General features: G+C 48.5%; 1 protein-coding gene across 1 annotated transcript in view; it reads right to left on the reverse strand.

Moving 5' to 3' along the window:
• RABGAP1 (RAB GTPase activating protein 1) overlaps positions 1–18,965 on the reverse strand; it is a 967,778-nt gene that overhangs the window by 896,541 nt on the left and 52,272 nt on the right. Inside the window, exons 5-7 of the mRNA XM_086921082.1 lie at positions 18,002–18,206; positions 15,208–15,382; positions 10,292–10,440 (exon numbers count right to left, since the gene is read on the reverse strand). Of these exons, the coding sequence (XP_086777208.1) occupies positions 10,292–10,440; positions 15,208–15,382; positions 18,002–18,206 (529 nt within the window). The remainder of the gene's footprint in view (positions 1–10,291; positions 10,441–15,207; positions 15,383–18,001; positions 18,207–18,965) is intronic.

Raw genomic sequence — 18,965 nt, forward strand, 5'->3', positions numbered from 1 at the left:
GTACTGTGGGGAGGGCAGAGCAGGACGACGGAGCTGCGGGCGGAGGGAAGGGGGGGGGGGGGGCAGAGCAGGACGACGGAGCTGCGGAGGGAAGGGGGGGCAGAGCAGGACGACGGAGCTGCGGGCGGAGGGAAGGGGGGCAGAGCAGGACGACGGAGCTGCGGGCGGAGGGAAGGGGGGAAGGGGGGCAGAGCAGGACAACGGAGCTGCGGGCGGAGGGAAGGGGGGCAGAGCAGGACGACGGAGCTGCGGGCGGAGGGAAGGGGGGCAGAGCAGGACAACGGAGCTGCGGGCGGAGGGAAGGGGGGCAGAGCAGGACGACGGAGCTGCGGGCGGAGGGAAGGGGGGGGCAGAGCAGGACGACGGAGCTGCGGGCAGAGTGAGGGGGGGGCAGAGCAGGACGAAGGAGCTGCGGGCGGAGGGAGGGGGGGAGCGGGACCGGGACGAAGAAGGGCTGCGGGCGGAGGGATGAGGGAGGGGGACGGAGCTGGACGAAGGAAAGCGGAGGGAAGGGGGGACGAGCAGAGCAGCTCAGAGCAGCTCTGGAAACAACCACCGTCTTTCTCCGAGGCAAAGCAGAAATGCCTCGGAGAAAGCATGGTCATTTTCGCATTTGGGGGCGTGTTTTGCTGTTCTGAGTGACGGACAACGTCACTGTCTAAAGAACGCAAAAAATCACGCCCCCAAATCCGAAAAGGACGGGGCTACATTGGAGTGACTGATCTCTCCTCCAATGGCTGGCCTCCGTTTAGGAAGCCAGCCAATGAGGAGAGGTCAAGTACAGAGGCGGGTTCAAGCTCCGTACTCAAAATCATTAATTCTCTGACCGGAAGCTGGCAAGCCAGCTTTTCCGGTCCGAGACCTAAAAAAGCAGCCACCATGGTCCCCATTAGTCAGCAATAAACTAAATAGTTCTCTCCTACTTAAAACGCACACCGTGTAACAAGCCAAGTAAAAGGGCCAATCACCATGGGAAGCTTCAAATGAAGACAAGGCGGTACGAAGGAAGCCTATTTACGAATCAGAAGCCAGCATTTACAAAGGGCAATGACACAAGCCAATAAGAAACATGGGCGGTGAGTGGGTGGGGCTTCAAAAGCATTCTGCAATACAGCATTGTTCCACGAGGCCTGTCCAACAAGCATGCTTCACAGAGCAGCGCATGCGTGCTGACTCAAGGCTTGACCAAAGGAATGCAAAGGATATTTATTGTAGACCAGGGGTTCTTAACCTCTTAACTTCCGTGGAGCCCACCTTAATTATTAATGGAACCTAGGGACCAACACTGAAACATTATTGTAATTCGGGGACACTAGTGAGCCATTACTAGAAACCGGAAACCGAAGCCTAAGCACTTCAATCATTTGAACAGCAAAATATACAAAAACAAGGATTCATTAAACAAATATACAGAATACGGACATAGTCCAGCATTCTAGGTTATGGAAATTGCAATTTTAATTAAGGCAATATTGGAACAGCAGAATGTGTTTTGGATGGTAGCCCAGCATTGGTCAACCTGCGATTCAACCTACTTTTCAATTAATGAACATGAACAAAATCCTCCATCACTGTGGCACAACAGAGACAATTAGTCTGTGATTACAAAATGTGTTCAGGCTGCACAGATTGCTGCAAGTATATGTTTTTCACTGCCACTGAAATTGTGACGCAGGAACATTCCTATTTAAAATGGGTTGGTTTATGTAAGAGAGCATTGAGAGTAATTGTTTTTTGCACACATGTATAATGCAAACATAACAGGTGTTGCCATAAAGGCCACTGATTGAATTAGCCTTGCAAGTTAACCATTCAGGGTGTGATGTATCAGAGCAGTTTTAAAATCGCTATGCAAAATTTTTATTTGATAATTTCAGCAGATGCAACTTTGAGAATGTTCATGTAATTATGACGTATTTAACCTTTAAAGTCAATCAATCAGGAGTTTGTTAAAGCGCGACTACTCACCCGTAAGGGTCTCAAGGCGCTAGGGGTGGGGGGGGGGGGTGGGGGGGTGCAGGTTCCATTCTATCAAGGAGGGGGGCTGTCGAAGAGCCAGGTTTTGAGGTTTCTTGCGAAGATGGGGAGCGATGTTGTCTGTCTGAGGTGGAGCGGAAGGGCGTTCCATGCTTTGGCCGCGAGGAAGGAGAAGGAGCGCCTCCCGATCTGGTCTTTCTGGTGCGGGGGACCACGGCGTAGGAAAGCTGGGCTGATCGTAGCGTCCTTTGGGGTGCGTGGAATTTGAGTCGGCTGTTCAGGTATGCTGGTCCGGTGCCGTGGAGGGCCTTGTGTGCGTGGGTGAGCATCTTAAAGGTGATTCTCGCCTCGACGGGGAGCCAGTGGAGTGTGCGCAGGTGCTGGGAGATGTGGCAGTGTTTTGGCAGGTTGAGGACCAGTCTTGCGGCGGCGTTCTGGATGTTCTGTAGCTTGCGGATGAGGTTTTTGTTTATTCCGGCGTAGAGTGCGTTGCCGTAGTCGAGTCTGCTGGTGACCAGGGCGTGAGTGACTGACTGTCTTTCGGTGTTCGAGGGGGATCCATTTGAAGGTCTTACGAAGGAGGCGGAGGGTGTGGAAGCAGGAAGATGAGACAGTTGATCTGGCGGTCCATTTTGAGCTCGGAGTCCAGGATGATTCCCAGGTTGCGTGCGTGGTCTGTGGGGGTTGGCGGGTTTCCGAGGGCGGTGGGCCACCAGGTGTCGCTCCAGGCGTCGGGGTTTGGGCCCATGATGAGTACTTCTGTTTTGTTGGTGTTTAGTTGAAGGCAGCTGTTTTTCATCCATTTGGCGACGGCTTCCATGCCTTCTCGAAAGTTCCGTCTGGCGGTGTTGGGCTCTTTGGATAGGGAGAGGATGAGCTGGTGTCGTCTGCATATGACTCGATGTTGAGTCCGTAGGTTCCGACGATGGGGGCAAGTGGAGCCATGTAGACGTTGAAGAGCGTCGGGCTGAGGGAGGAGCCCTGGGGGACTCCGCAGGTGATCGGTGTGGGGTCCGAGAGGAAAGGGGGGAGTCTGACCCGCTGCGTCCTGCCGGAGAGGAAGGAGCAGATCCAGTCGAGGGCCTTGTCCTGGATTCCTGCATCGTAGAGTCTGCGTATTAGGGTGCGGTGGGAGACTGTGTCGAACGCCGCTGATAGGTCGAGGAGGATGAGGGCTACTGTTTCTCCTTTGTCCAGTAAGGTGCGGATGTCGTCTGTTGCGGCGAGGAGGGCGGTTTCCGTACTGTGGTTTTTTCTGAAGCCGGATTGGGAGGAGTCGAGGATGTTGTGTTCTTCAATGAATGTGGCGAGTTGGCTATTGATGGCTTTCTCGATGACTTTCGCTGGGAACGGGAGCAGGGAGATGGGTCTGTAGTTTTTGAGGTCGGTGGGGTCCACTGAGGGTTTCTTTAGGAGGGGGTTGACCTCGGCGTGTTTCCAGTCGTCGGGGAACGAGGCAGTCGCCAAGGAGCGGTTGATGGTTTGGCGGAGCATGGGTGCGATGGTGTTGGCGGCTCTGTTGAAGATGTGGTGGGGGCAGGGGTCCGTGGGGGCCCCTGAGTGGATTGACTTCATTGTCTTCAGTGTGTCTTCGGTGGTGAGGGCTGTCCAGTCATCAATCGCTGGTTTCCGGGTGTCGGCGGTGGTTGGTGAGGGTTCAGTGTGTTGGTTGTCTTCGTCGAAGTTGTCTTAGATGCTCTTGATTTTGTGGTGGAAAAAGATGCTGAGTTTGTCGCAGAGGTCTTGTGAGGGAGGGATGTCGGTAGACTCGCTGGTGGGTTGGGCGAACTCCTTGATGATGCTGAAGAGTTCCTTGCTGTTGTGTGCGTGGGTGGAGATTCTGTCTTCAATCGCTTTTTTCCTCGTTTCTCTGATGAGTTGATGGTGGGCGTTGGTGGCGGCTCTGAAGTTGTTGTGGGCTTCTGTGGATTTGGTGTTTCTCCAGGCCTTTTCAAGGCGGCGGCATGTGCGCCTGGACTCTCGAAGTTCGGTGGTAAACCATCTGGCTTTCTTGGCACGGGTATTGTTTTTCTTGAGGGGGGCTATGGTGTTGGTGCTGTCCGAGATCCATCTATGCAGGGTTCGGGCTGCGGTGTTGGGGTCGTCGTTTTCCGCGATGGTTGGGGTGGAGTTGTTGAGTGAGGAGGTGAGCTGGTCATCGGTGATTTTGGTCCAGTTTCTTTGTGGAAGCAGGTGCTGGTGTCTGTGGATGGTGGGTGTTCTGAAGGTGAAGTGGACGCAACAATGGTCAGTCCATGGGAGTTTGGTGGTGTGGCTGAAGGTGATGGAGTTTCCTGTAGTGAAGAGGGGGTCGAGGGTGTGTCCTGCTGAGTGCGTGGGCTCGGTCACGATCTGGCGGAGTCCAATGTTGTGGAGGTTGTCCAGGAGGGATGTGGTGTTGGGGTCCAGTTGATTGTTAAGGTGGAAGTTGAGGTCTCCCAGCAAGGTGTAGTTGGTGGATGCGATGGCCTGCGGGGAGATAATGTCCGTGATGGAGTTGGCGAAGGGTCCACGGGGTCCAGGGGGTCGGTAGATGAGGGTTCCTCGGAGGGCGGCGGTGGGGCTGGCCAGTATCTTGAAGTGAAGGTGTTCCATCAGTTCTGTGGACTCGTCAGGGAGTGTGCTCAGGCGGAGGCTGGATTTGTGGACGATGGCGATTCCTCCTCCTGGGTGGATGGGGCGGTCCTTCCTGGAGATCTTGTATCCTTGGGGGATGGCGATGGCGATGTCCGGTCCCGAGGTGGTGTTGGTCCAGGTTTCGGTGAAGAATGCTACGTCTGGGGTGGTGCTGTCTAGGAGGTCCCAGATTTCTGTTGCGTGTTTGTGGAGGGATCGGACGTTGAGGAGGATGCATTGCAGGGTCTTCGGTTCAGTTGTGTTCTTGTGGGCGGGTTGTGCTGGATCCGTGTTCTTGGCGGTGCTGCAGGTGTGCCGGCAGCGGTGACAGCTGAAGGGTCCATGGGTGTCGGCTGGTGATGCTAGCTTGCAGTTGTTGTTGCAGCCTGGGTTGAGTGCGTGGAGTGCTGCTGGGTCGTAGCGTTGGCGGGGCGGAGGTCCAGGGTTCCTGGTGCTGGTTGCAGATGGGTCGCAGACAGGCGCAGACGTGCTTGCCTTTGACGCGCCTTCGGTGCACCAGCGGCGCGCCCGCAGCCCGCGGCCGCGCAGCGGCCACCATTAAGTAGGGGTCGGGGAGGGCTGGACAGCTGGGAGGGGAGCTGGATTGGGCCGGTCGTGCTGGGGGGCGAGGGGCCGCGGGGGCAGCAGCGGCGGGGAAAGGTAAAGGGAGGAAAGAAGGGATAAAGAAAAAAGGGAAAATAAGCAGAAATAAAGCACAAAAGAGCAGAGATGCAGAAAAGAGCAGAGAGGTGAAAGATAGAAAGGGTAAAAAGACGAGTGAAGGAGCAGAGGGAGAGAAAGGGAAAATGGGCAGAAATAAGGCACAAAAGAGCAGAGGTGCAGAAAGGTGAAAGATAGAAAGGGGAAAAAACGAGTGAAAACGAGTGAAGGAGCAGAGGGAGAGAAAGGGAGAATGGGCAGAAATAAGGCGCAAAAGAGCAGAGGTGCAGAAAGGTGAAAGATAGAAAGGGGAGAAAAACGAGTGAAGGAGCAGAAAGAAAGAAAGGAGACAGAGGTCCACTGGACCACCAGGGATGAGGCGCAGGGAAACCTGCGGGTGGAGGAGGGCCTCTATCACCAACACTGAAGAGTGCAGGGGCAGGGGCACCTCACTTAATGGTGGAGCTGCGAGGGTGGGAGAGCAATTTCACTGACAATGAGTCAGTGGTCTTGCTCGCCTGTCCCCGCAGTGGCCGCCATTAAGTAGGGGTCGGGGAGGGCTGGACAGCTGGGAGGCGGGGAGGGAAGCTGGATTGGGCCGGTCGTGCTGGGGGAGGGGGGGGGGGGGGAAGGGGCCGCGGGGGCAGCAGCGGCGGGGAAAGGTAAAGGGAGGAAAGAAGGGATAAAGAAAAAAGGGAAAATAAGCAGAAATAAGGCACAAAAGAGCAGAGATGCAGAAAAGAGCAGAGAGGTGAAAGATAGAAAGGGGAAAAAAAACGAGTGAAAACTAGTGAAGGAGCAGAGGGAGAGAAAGGGAGAATGGGCAGAAATAAGGCGCAAAAGAGCAGAGGTGCAGAAAGGTGAAAGATAGAAAGGGGAGAAAAACGAGTGAAGGAGCAGAAAGAAAGAAAGGAGACAGAGGTCCACTGGACCACCAGGGATGAGGCGCAGGGAAACCTGCGGGTGGAGGAGGGCCTCGATCACCAACACTGAAGAGTGCAGGGGCAGGGGCACCTCACTTAATGGTGGAGCTGCGAGGGTGGGAGAGCAATTTCACTGACAATGAGTCAGTGGTCTTGCTCTAGAATAAGTCGGTGACGGAGGATTTCGTTAATGTTCATTAATTAAAAAATATTTATTAAGTTGGAAAATGGCGCTTCACAGGTTGACAAAGCCTGGGCTGCCAGCCGAAACACATTCTGTTGTTGGGATGTTGCCTTAAATAAATTTCTACACCCAATAGTGACGAAATATATGTGTGTGCGTTCTCGGGAGGTATTTTGGGAGTTCTATATCCCGTTCCGCTTGTCTTTACAGGTCAGCTTGCTCCCCCATCCCTGTCCCCCCCCCCAATGCTGTGCGTGGTCTGTGTGCGTGGTCTGTGTGCATGCGCCTGTCCCTCCTTCCTGCCCTGTGTTCTATTGTGTTGCCACTGCCATCTGCCCGGTCTGGTAAGTTTGCTGCCCCTGTCCTATTCTCTACTCCACCCTCTATTGTCTGTGTAGATGCCCTGGCCCTCTTACTCCTGCTGTGCTGCCATTGTCCCTCCCCAATATGCATTGCCCTGTCCGGCTAGTTTGCAGCCCCTACCTGCCTCTCCCCAGCCCTCCACTGAATTTGCTCATACCCCTGCCCCACTCTCCTGCCCTCTGCTGGCCGTTGTGCTGCCAACGACACCCTCAAAGCTGCCGAACATCTTCACTTCCAGATACACACCGACCCCAAGACCACACTCAGAGGCACCCTCATCTACAGACCCCCAGGACCCCGCACACAATTCAGCGAGGACATCGCAGACTTCATCAGCCCACACGTCCTCCCCTCCGCTGACTACAACCTCCTAGGTGACCTCAACTTCCACCTAGAGAACAACAACGACAACAACACCACCACCACCCTGCTAGACAACCTCGCCAACCTCGGACTCAAGCAACTGGTGAACACCCCCACCCACTACGCCGGACACACGCTTGACCCAGTCTTCTCCTCAAGCAAGTACATCTCCTTCAGCCACTCCACCGGACTCCACTGGGCAGACCACGCTGCGTCCACTTCAGCTTCAGAAGGACCACGACTCACCACCACCCGCAACAGGTTCCCCGCAGAAGCTGGAACAAGATCACCACCGACCAGCTCACCACATCACTGAGCCAGAACCCTCCCGCCAGCTCAAAGGACCCCAACCAAGCAGCCAACAACCTCACACAGTGGATCCCCACTGCGCCGACGACCTCGCACCTCTGAAAAACCATCCCAGCAGGCCCGGCAGCAAGAAAGCCTCCTGGTTCAACGACGACCTCAAGAACTCCAAGAAGAACTGCCGTACCCTCGAGAAAGCCTGGCGAAAAAAACCAGACTACAGACAACATGACCGCCCTAAAGCACGCCTCCCGCAAACACCATCAGCTGATCCACACCACCAAGAAGACAGCATTCAAGGAACGACTAGACAACAACGCACACAACAGCAAGGAACTCATCGTCAAAGAGCTCTCCAACCCCAGCGCTGGAAACAACGACATCACCCCCTCACAAGACCTCTGCAACTCACTCCCCTCGTTCTTCCACAGCAAGATCACCGACTTACACAACAGCTTCGGCGCACAGACCACGCACCCAACTACCGAACCACCGCCCCCCACCACCACCCTCCGAGCCTGGACCCCGGTCAGCACCGAAGACACCATCCACACAAAGAACACCATCCACTCCGGATCACCAACCGACCCATGCCCCCACCAAGTCTTCAACAAGGCTGACCCAGTCATCGCACCCCAACTCCGGGACGTCATCAACTGCTCCTTCAACACCGCCACCTTCCCGGAGAGCTAGAAGCATGCCGAACTCAGTGCCCTTCTGAAGAAACCCTCAGCAGACCCCACAGACCTTAAGAACTACCGCCCCATCTCGCTCCTCCCTTTTCCTGCCAAAGTCATCGAGAAGACCGTCAACAGACAGCTTGCCGCCTTCCTCAAGAGGAACGGATCCCTCGACCACTCGCAGTCCGGCTTCAGAGCCAACCACAGCACCGAGACGGCCCTCATCGCAGCCACTGACGACATCTGAGCCCTGCTCGACAACTGGGAAACAGCGGCACTCATCCTCGTGGACCTCTCCGCAGCGTTTGATACTGTCTGCCACCGCACCCAAGTGCAGCGCCTCAGCAACATCGGAATCCAAGAGAAGGCACTAGAGTAGATCATCTCGTTCCTCGCCGAAAGAACCCAGAGAGTCCGCCTCCCCCGTTCAGATCCGAGGCCACCGAAGTCATCTGCGGCGTACCACAAGGATCATCACTCAGCCCCACTCTCTTCAACGTCTACATGAGCCCCCTCACAGCAATCACAAGCCAACACAACCTCAACATCATCTCCTACACCGACGACACCCATCTGATCCTCTCCCTCACCAACGAACCAGCCACCGCCAGAACCAACCTACACGAAGGGATAAAAGACATAGCCGAGTGAATGATGAACAGCCGCCTGAAACTGAACTCGGACAAGACGGAAGTCCTCATCCTTGGAGTATCACCCTCTGCCTGGGACGACTCCTGGTGGCCCCCTGCCCTAGGCAGCGCACCCAAACCAACGGACCACGCACGCACCCTGGGCTTCATCCTGGACTCCTCCCTCTCGATGACCAGACAAGTCAACGCCGTCTCCTCATCATGTTTCAACATCCTAGGCATGCTCCGAAAGATCTTCCGATGGATCCCCACTGAAACCAGGAAGACGGCCACCCAGGCACTCGTCACCAGCCGACTGGACTACGGAAACACCCTCTACACCGGAACCACAGCCAAACTACAGAAAAGACTCCAACGCATCCAGAGTGCCTCCGCACGACTCATCCTGGACATCCCCCGACACAGCCACATCTCCGGACACCTGAGACCTGCACTGGCTCCCCGTCAGCAAGAGAATCACGTTCCGACTCCTCACCCACGCACACAAGGCCCTCCACGACCTGGGCTCCAGGTACCTCAACAGCCGCCTGACCTTCTACACTCCCACCCGCCAGCTACGAAATGAAAAGGGGTTTTATAGAGCGCTACAGCTGCCCTGAGGCGTCCAGGCGCGAAGACTAAAAAAGTGCCTTCAAAAGGAAAAGAACAAGGATCTAACGATCGACCAGCCACGCCCTCGCCGCCGTTCCACACATTCGAAGAGCCACCATGGGAGGAAGATCCTTCTCCTACCTGGCAGCCAAGACTTGGAACTCCCTCCCCATCCACCTCCGTCTGACACAAGACCACCTCTCCTTCAGGAGGCAAATCAAGACCTGGCTATTCGAGCAGTAGCGGACCCCCCTCCCCCCAGCGCCTTGAGACCCTCCGGGTGAGTAGCGCCCTATACAAATTGATTGATTGATTGATTGACCTTTTAACTATGAAGATCTTGATCTTAGATGATTAGCCATAACACACAGCTCACTTTCAAGTGATGCAAGAGCAAAAGCATCACATTTGCTACTCAATTTTAAGGTAACACTGGCTGCTCCTTTAAGCAAAATAGATTACAAATCTATATTCTCAGCAGATATTTCATTAGCGCAGTGATGGGATCTATTCAGTGAAACAACTCCAAAGGTAGTCCTCAAGCTATTCATAGTTAAACAGGATGTACAAATCCAATGATAACCTCTATTTGCAGAGTCTTTACAGCCTTCTATCTGAAAGAAGCTCAAAACCCCATTTTCAAACAATTAATTTTAGGATATGCACATGTCGAAAAAATGCTCAGAGATAGCCAGAATCCAGTGTGTCATCACTGTAAGGGATTCTACAAGCATAGTGTGCTAATGTCTTTGAAAATACAAATGCTACTCTAAGAAAACACAATTTTGACAGAATGAAAGAACATCAAAGGCTTCAATACTGGACAGCCATAACTGGGTTTGCAGGAATTAGTACCTTTAAAATGGTTTCACCACATTAGTCTTTTGTCGATGCATCCTAGATTTAAAAACTCTTATAGTGAAACAGATACTACAATTTTGTGTGCAGTACAAGTATCATTTCAAAATAACAAATTACCTAAAATAACCTTTTCCATCATCCTCTTTAATTTCCAGAGACACCGAAAAAGAGAAGATATCACTGTCTGGGGTCTGTGGTGGCAAACCGGTAATATGTTTGGCAGATCGTCGGAAGGCTGTTGCAAAGCTGTAAAGTATACGACTGACCTGCAATAGGAAACAAAATATTGCCAAATATTCAATTTCCTGTAGTTGCTGTATGGCAAAAAGTCACCACTTTAAAAGATGAAAAACAAACCAATGCGGTACAAGAGGAAAATATAAAGGACTTAAATTTTTCATTAAGTTTTAAATTGGCCTGTACATTACTGGCTTGCCTAGAGAGATGATAAAGGTATAAAAATCAGATTATAATCTGCAACAGAATCATACACATTTCTCTAAACAAATTAATTATCAGGCAATAAAACGTAATTCACACAAAAGCACATATTACTTGCATTCAAAATTGTTTTTTCTGGTGAATACTCTAGCTTCGCTCAGATGAATTAGAACACCAGGATAGGACTGAATCAAAAAACTCAACCTCTCCACACGGATGCAACCTGGTGCTAAAGCAACATAGTCATCTCAGCCAGAAGAGACAAATCAGCTTCTTATGGATGCCCCCTTGTTTTCATAACATCAGTTCTGTCAAATTTCCAAAATGTGAATGGGTAGGAAACAATGAGTCAGCTGGACAAATGATGAAATAACACATTATCTAATAATCCACCTGAGGGATGTTTGCTTGCATAAAGCTTGTGTAAGAAGCAGACTCTTTATATAGTATACCAAAAAGAGGTATGCTGTGTAAACAGCCCAGTTATCCCTTACAAGTAAACAGGGACTTGCTCAAGCAATCCCAAGGGGCGCTATCTAGGGTAGGGTGGTTGAGTGGCCTTAGTCTTATCAGAGAGGGGTGTTAGACATGTGGGCACACAGAGTCAATAAACGAAGCTCACACTCAAAAAGGAGATCCACACCAATTATCTTTATATATATTTTGAACCCACGAACTTCGTTATCGGGTAAGTACTTTTTCGTAATAGACTTCACAGTTTTAGCACAGTTAACCAACAGTGCGTTTTTACTGGTAATGCTTTCCTATAGGAGAAAGAAAATTCACTGCATACATATACTTGCAAGGCATTTCTGTGGGACCCCTTTCAGTCGGGAGGTGGTAGGGGGGACAACTGCCAAAGTTCCACAAGTAGATCAGTTGCATTTGCCTCAGTAAGTCTGGGAGAAGAGGTGCTCAATGGGTTGGTAGCCTGGTCCGCTACGTGGGAGAAAGGAAGGGAGGGAGGGCGGGCCACGAGGGAGCAGTCATTTTCTTCAGGTCCAGGCAGGTCAGCTGACTCCCGTGCATCAAGGCGCTCATTGGGGTCAGTCAGGACCAGTAAAGGGGACACAAATAGGACAGCTGGGCCACTCTCTGTGCTGTCCTCTGCAGTGCTGATGCCCCTCTGCAGCTGGTAGTCTATGATCACCAAGATGACAAAATTTTCCTTGAGTGTGGGACATCAGGCAGCTCACCTTAGGGGCGCGACTTTCCTGGGTGTGCTCCATGCCTATTTTGCATACTAATTTTGCACCTGTCAGTGTCAAATGAGCTTCCGAGCAGGGGGTGGCATCTCCAAGTCTGGTCAAAGGCAGCATGGCTTTGAAGCCTGCGGTCTTGGTATGCGGACTGCTAGACATACAGTCTGGAGGAGGTGTAAAACACCTGGCAGAGCAGGCACTGTTCCTCACCTCTGGGAGTGGGGCTCTCACCTCCTGAAGGATTATAAATGCATCTGTGGTGGCAGGGTGGTGGTGGTGGTGGTGGTAGTGGCAGCGTAGTACTAGGCACTTAGAGGGGTGCTACAGGTATGGCCAATTGGTGAAACAATTGTACAGTATTAGAGAAAGGGATCTGGCACAGAGGATCTAGATAGCAGCAACTCAGTGCACTTCTGGCAAAATTCCATAATTTACCAGGCAAAAAGTGGGGGTGGCTATGTCATAAAGGGGTACTTTCCTACAACTATGACATCTGTATAGGTAACAGTTGTACTGGTAACATTTCATAACCTCTAGCTTATATAGCAGGAGAAGGTTTCATTGGATTTTACTTGTACCAATGGCTCAGCTTGTCTTTAATACCTTGGAGCTTGGAGAACAATTAAATTAAGACCATCAGGCTTTTCAGTACAGATGAAGAAAATCTAGTTTAAAAATTATATACCACTGGTGGATTAAAACTACAGATACTCAGATGGCTCTGTGTCTGTTTCTTTCCTGAGAGCACGCTTATTTTGGGGACTGCAGTAACGATGGATTTGCCGGGTGCTCTACCGGCATGCGCACCACCTTCCACGGGTCTTGTGGAGTCCAGTAGGAGCTTTTTTCAGATATATATATATATATATATATATATATATATATATATATATATTCCACAAAGCAGTTCCCTTTTTCAAAAAGAGCCGGTGGAGACCACGTACTTTGCAGCAGATTTATTTCGAACAGGCAGCTTGCTTGCACAGATTCCTTCAATGCGCTCGTGTCCTTTTCAAAGCCAAACGCGTTTCGAGCCTCCCCTTCGTCAGTGGCTTTGTTGGAGGGCGGAGAAAATGCGGTTTGCTGGCATTTCCAAATGAATACTTCTCCCGTCCTGTTGGGCGTGGCCAGATGGCCTTGTGGGAGATGTAGTCCATGTCACTTTGAATACCTCAGTGGGTCCGTAATCTCTGCTCATATTATCCACAATTCTTTCACTTTGCCCATTGTTTGGTCCATGCACTGCCTTGCAGCTGTCTGTTCTACTGTGAACACCCACCTTGGCTGCTACGATGTGTGTTCATTCTCCCCTGGTTAAGGCAGCATCTCCTGACGCCACCTCAGGCCTGCACTCGGCTCTTTTTACGACCTGGGACGGCATATAGATATATAGATATATAGATATATATATATATATATATATATATATATCTCTCTCTCTCTCTCTGGGGGCCCTCAGGTTCCTTGACGGTGTACGGGCGGTGGCTAATTGGACGAATTTGAACTGTCTCCAATTAAACACTAAGAAAACAGAGGTCATGGTGGTCGGAAAACAGATGGGGCTGTGGAATGACAATTGGTGGCCTCCTGAACTAGGCATTACCCCCTCTCCAGTATCGGAGATAAAAAAAAACTTGGAGTCTGGCTTGACCCGGTACTCAGTTTTACCTGCCACACCAAGAGGGTGGCTGCCTCTTGCTATGGCATAATCAGAGGACTCAGGCCTATACTTAAATTTTCCGATGCCCCCACCAGACAGATGGTGGTTCAGGCATCGGTCCTGTCACGGCTGGACTATGCCAGCTCGCTTTTGGCGGGGATGAATCAGGCCGAACTCACTCGACTGCAGCAAGTACAAAATGCGGCAGCTAGAGTAGTAGTAGGTCTGCCCAGGCGATGTCCGGTTTCGAAAAGGCTGCATTCGCTTCACTGGCTTCCTGTAAGCCAGAGGATTAAATTCAAGGTGCTCTGCCTTGCATTTAAAATCCTCAAGGGTATGTCCCCACAAATTCTGGCGAACCTTCTGACCCCATATGTCCCTTCGCAAACGGAGATCTCTGGGCCAGAACCTGACGGTGGTGCCGCGTTTCAGGCTGAGTAGGATTGGCGGCCGCTCTTTGAGTGCTAGCTGCGAAGTGGTGGAACTCTCTTCCGGCTGAGATTCGGGCAACTGATGACCTACTTCAGTTCAGGCGGGCCATTAAAACTTTTCTGTTTGTCTAATTCTTGATCGTCCCCTTTCCTTTTAGTGATGTTGTGTTGTGCTTACCTTCTCAGAGCGCCAGGACGCCCCTTTGCTGGGGCAGCTGTGCGCTGTACAAATAAAAATAACATAACATAACATAACATATATCTATACACACACTTGTGCCAAGATTGTGCTCTTCCCAGTTTTCAGATATAACCAGAGTGAAAGGAAAATGTGTGGTCACTACTGTTTTTGCAATTTAAGTGATGGTCAATATTTTCTTTTTTTTTGTGTTTTCTGCTTCCTTGAGGTTTGTGGTGGAGAGATATGCGAAACCCATGGTTGAACCGATAAAGCGGTATATTTTTGAAAACCTAACAGATTTTTTGCAAGAAGTCATTTATGTAGACAGAAACCAATAGTCAGTAAAATAAACGAGAAACAAGTTACAATATTTTTATTTCTAGATTTTTTCCACTGAAGGTTGATGTACAAAAGTAATATACGGTTACATATGTCAGACTTATCCAGTCACAAATATCTGTAGTTTCGGTTTGTTTCTCAAACACCTGAGATACACAAAGCAAATAACCATTTTACATTGTGTACCAACCATGCATGTTTTAAATTTACCAAGGAGTTTAAAGATATTGATTATTTGTACTACCCTAAATTATTAATTACCCATAATGCCTGGTTATCCGTAGGGTTTTTTTTGTCAATGTGTATATATGCACCTAGTCTTCCATTCAACAGCCAAACAATTATAAATACATTTGATAGACAATGACAAATGCCCTACCATTCTGCATTCCTAGACTTCTCACAATAGAAATAGTACCCAACTTGTGTAGATGGACCAACGGTTCCAGGACAAGGCCAATAACGCAGCATGGAAATATCAAAATGTTTGCTTTTATTTACTGTCATTCTTGTGACGTGGATAACTGGGGTGTTCGAGTCCATGATTAGTGGTCACCCAGGAAAACCTGACAACTACACGTGGTTTTTAAAGTTAGACAACAGAAGCAGAGGTGATGGGGTGTCAGGGAAGGGGACCTCCCCGCCCACAAAGACTGCAACAGAACCATTTAGCCATTCTCTTTCTAACAGATTTAGAAATTACTTCAGTGAAGAAACAAAAGTTTAAACATTTTTTTAAACAATTCTTGTTGGTTACTTCATCAGCTTCTTTGACTTACTGCTTCTTGGATCTCACATCGGAAGACATGAATTCTGAAAAGTTCAGCATTGTAATGGCTTTCAGTAAAAGCAAAACAGTCGCTCTCTGGTGTCCCATCATGACCTCTAACACAGAAAAGAATCTTGTAGATTGGATATCTTGCAATTTCTGTGTGTGTTTGCGGATCTAAAAGTCTGGAGAGAAAAAAGCACCAAGCCCTTTAGAATTTGATATGCATATTGTTATACATCATGCATTTATTTTCTTTTGTCCTTTTCTAGTCTTTAGGTTGGGATCATAATGGACAAAGGTAAAAATGAAATAGGCAAACTAGCCTAAAACTGTGAATGTTATGAAACACACTTGTATTATTCGAGGCATGCAAAAGTCTACAAATGCAGATCAAAACGATTAAAATAAAATAGATTCAAGAATACTTGTTCCCTATTCATATCTGTCCCACATAGGCATTGGGTTACCTCTACTTACTGATGATCAAATTATAAAAATAATTGTAAACGTTATTATATAGGTAACCATAACTCGCGTCCCCTCCACGAACAGTTTTCTCATCAATAATTCCACTGCTACTATTGCAGTGATATTGTCAATGATATTGTCAATGATGTCATAGAAGAGATCATGAGTGATGTGGGTAATAAGCAGTGCATGGCGAGGGTGTGTATTATAGTTACCTTAGGGCTAGTTACATGCGATAACTAACTGCTGAATTTCTATAGTTTTGTGTGTGTAAAATATGAACCCAACTATAACGTTCCTGTAACCTTTGGTTTTTCCAGTGAGTTTCTATTGTTTTTTTCAATGCTATTTCCCAATTACAACGTCCCTGCAAGCTGGGTGTGAGAGAGGGTGGGTGGGTCTGTGAATGTGTGAGTGGTTGTGTGGCTGTGTGAGTGGTTGCGAAAGTGGATGTGTGAGTGGGTGGTTGGTGTGATAGTGCATGTGTGACTGGCTGTGTGTGGGAGTGTTTTTGAGGCTCTGTGAGTGGGAGCGGTTTTGAGGGTGTGGCTGGATGTGTGGGTAAGTGTGTGTGTGAGTGGGTGTGTGAAAGCTGTGAGGGTATGTGAGTGGTGTGAGTGGTGTAAGTAGGTGTGTGAATCTGTAAGTGAATGTATTTTTTTTTAATTGGCATCTGGATCCGCGAAATATCCACACATGATACAAAAAAAAAAAATTGGGGACGGGAAATTTCTCACCCATGTGGGGTCCTTCAAAGACCCCTCCATTAGTCCCATGTGGTCAGGGTACCTCTGCCCTGACCCCTTCTATCACTTTTTAACTTAAAATAGTCCAGATGAACAAAATAGCGGCTGTAACTTTCCTCTCAGGTTGCATTCAGCCAATCACGGCATTGTTATTGGCGTGTGAATTTGCAAATTTAAGGATGATCCGAGGAGGAGCCGCATCCCTAGATATACAAATTTGGATTTCAGTTAATATCTCGAAAACTACTGAACGGAATTACACCAAATAACAAAAAGGGTTCTTTCTGGACCAAGAGCCACCTTTCTGCCGAATCGGGTGCAGTTTCGTCCAGCGGTTTGGGCTGTAGTAGAGTCTAAACTCTCTTTGGAAATAAGCATGGGAGAACCCATTTTTTTTTCTTTGCTACCTCTTTTTTCTCGACCCCACTTTTAATGGATCATCCCAAACCTTTCCATGCACAACAAGAATCCCCAGCACACTTTTGGGGGGAATATTTAGTGAAGATTCGTCAAACGATACCAGAGATCTAGGCAAGTCTAAAAACACTTTTTTTTAATTATAACTACCTACTTGTGACCACCATTAGGTTATATATTATATACAGACATATACACAAAAACAAGTTTCAGACATACACATTCATTTATTTTGATAATCTAAGATTTAATGGACTATGGGATTATTAACTAAGTGCTTGTGAATCATTAAGAAAAGCAGTACTTCATACATTAAAAAACACATTTCTATAGTTTTATGTGTGTAAAATCTGAACCCAACTATAACGTTCCTGTAACCTTTGGTTTTTCCAGTGATTTTCTATGGTTTTTAATGCTATTTCCCAATTATAACGTCCCTGCAACCTGGGTGTGTGTGTGTGTGTGGGGGGGGGGGGGGGGGGGGGGGGGGTTGTGAATGTGTGAGTGGTTGTGTGGCTGTGTGAGTAGTTGTGAAATTGGATGTGCGAGTGAGTGGTGGGTGTGAAAGTGCATGTGTGACTGGCTGTGTGGGTCTGGGAATGGGTGTGGGAGCAGTTTGAGGGTGTAGCTGGATGTGTGGGTAAGTGGGTGTGCGACCATTAGGTTATATATCATATACATATATAAACACATAGTTACACATATATACAAAAACACGTTATAGACATACACATTCATTTATTTTAATAATTAAGATTTAATGGACTATGGGATTATTAACTAAGTGCTTGTGAACGATTAAGAAAACAATCTGTACTTCATACATTAAAAACACATTGCTCCATAGCTCTTACCAAAAGAACAGGAGGGTATGATTGCTTTGGTAAAAGAGGTTGTGTAAAACGAAGAAGAAAAAATAATACTATAGGAGATTTAGAGAGGAACACAGCCCATTTTAAGAAGTACTAGGCTAGAGTTTAAAATGGGGAACACCATATCAGACATGCCATGTAAACTTGTCTAGTGAAATAAATGTAGGAATGAAATTAAGTAAACTTAGAAAAGTTAAACTTTTGTCCACACAAAATTAGTAACACAAACGGTCAGGTCATGAACTTTGATATTAAACAACTACGTGCAACAGAATGCAGCTCCAAGTCAGCTACTTACCTCACAGTTCCTTCAGATACATTAGGCACCGAAAGAGTGACGTCTAAAGAGGTTTCACACTGACTTCGTAGTATTGACATCATCCTTAGAGCTTCTAATTCACTTCGAGGTGCATTTACCGAAGCACACCCCAAGTAGGTAAGCTTACTAAAAACCACACTGTCTTCATCAGCCATTGGGGTGAAAGGACTAGAATCATCTTCAACTGCAAAACAACAGAGAAAACAAAAATTTTCAACTTTAAGTTAATGTTAACAACATGAATAATCATTCTATGATCAGATGCTTTATTTTCTTTTGATAATATCAACAACTGGCTTACTTGAAAACATCTCAAACTCAATACTTGCAAAACGGAATTCCTCCTCATTACCCCACCTAACCAGAATCTCAAGATCAGCCTATGGATGAAGCATCTAACAGCCTTCAACTGCTCTCCTCACATTATAGACTCTGGGAGATCTTTCGGAATTCCCCTAGACAAATCTCTAAACATGCAGAATCACATCAATACTGCCACCAAAGGAGCGAATTATCAGGTGAGCATTTTAAGGAAACTAAAACCCTTCCTCCCCAAGTAAGATTTTAAATCTGAATTCCAAGCACTCACCTTGCCCTTGCTGAATTATGTAAGTGCTACACTCTGCGGCTTGCCTAGATACAAGCTAGTCCCTCTAAGGGCTTCTCTCAACTCTGCTGTCAGACTCGCCACTGGAACAAAAAAGGAACAAGCACTTGTCCCCGGATCTGAAATCCGTCAACAGGCTCCCTTATGAGGCAAGAATACATCTAAAAATTGCGTGCATGACTCAAAAGCCTTACATTTCAATACCTCTAGGTATTTGGCACAAAAGCTAGAACTATCGGGTGGATGCAGATCATCTTGAAGTACCAGCTCTCTGCTGCCGAATCCTCAGATCTTCCACAACAAGAAAACGTGCAACAGAGCCTTCTCCGTTTTGCC

This window comes from Lissotriton vulgaris, chromosome 5, assembly GCF_964263255.1.
Source record: "Lissotriton vulgaris chromosome 5, aLisVul1.2, whole genome shotgun sequence".
NCBI classification, from domain to species: Eukaryota; Metazoa; Chordata; class Amphibia; order Caudata; family Salamandridae; genus Lissotriton; species Lissotriton vulgaris.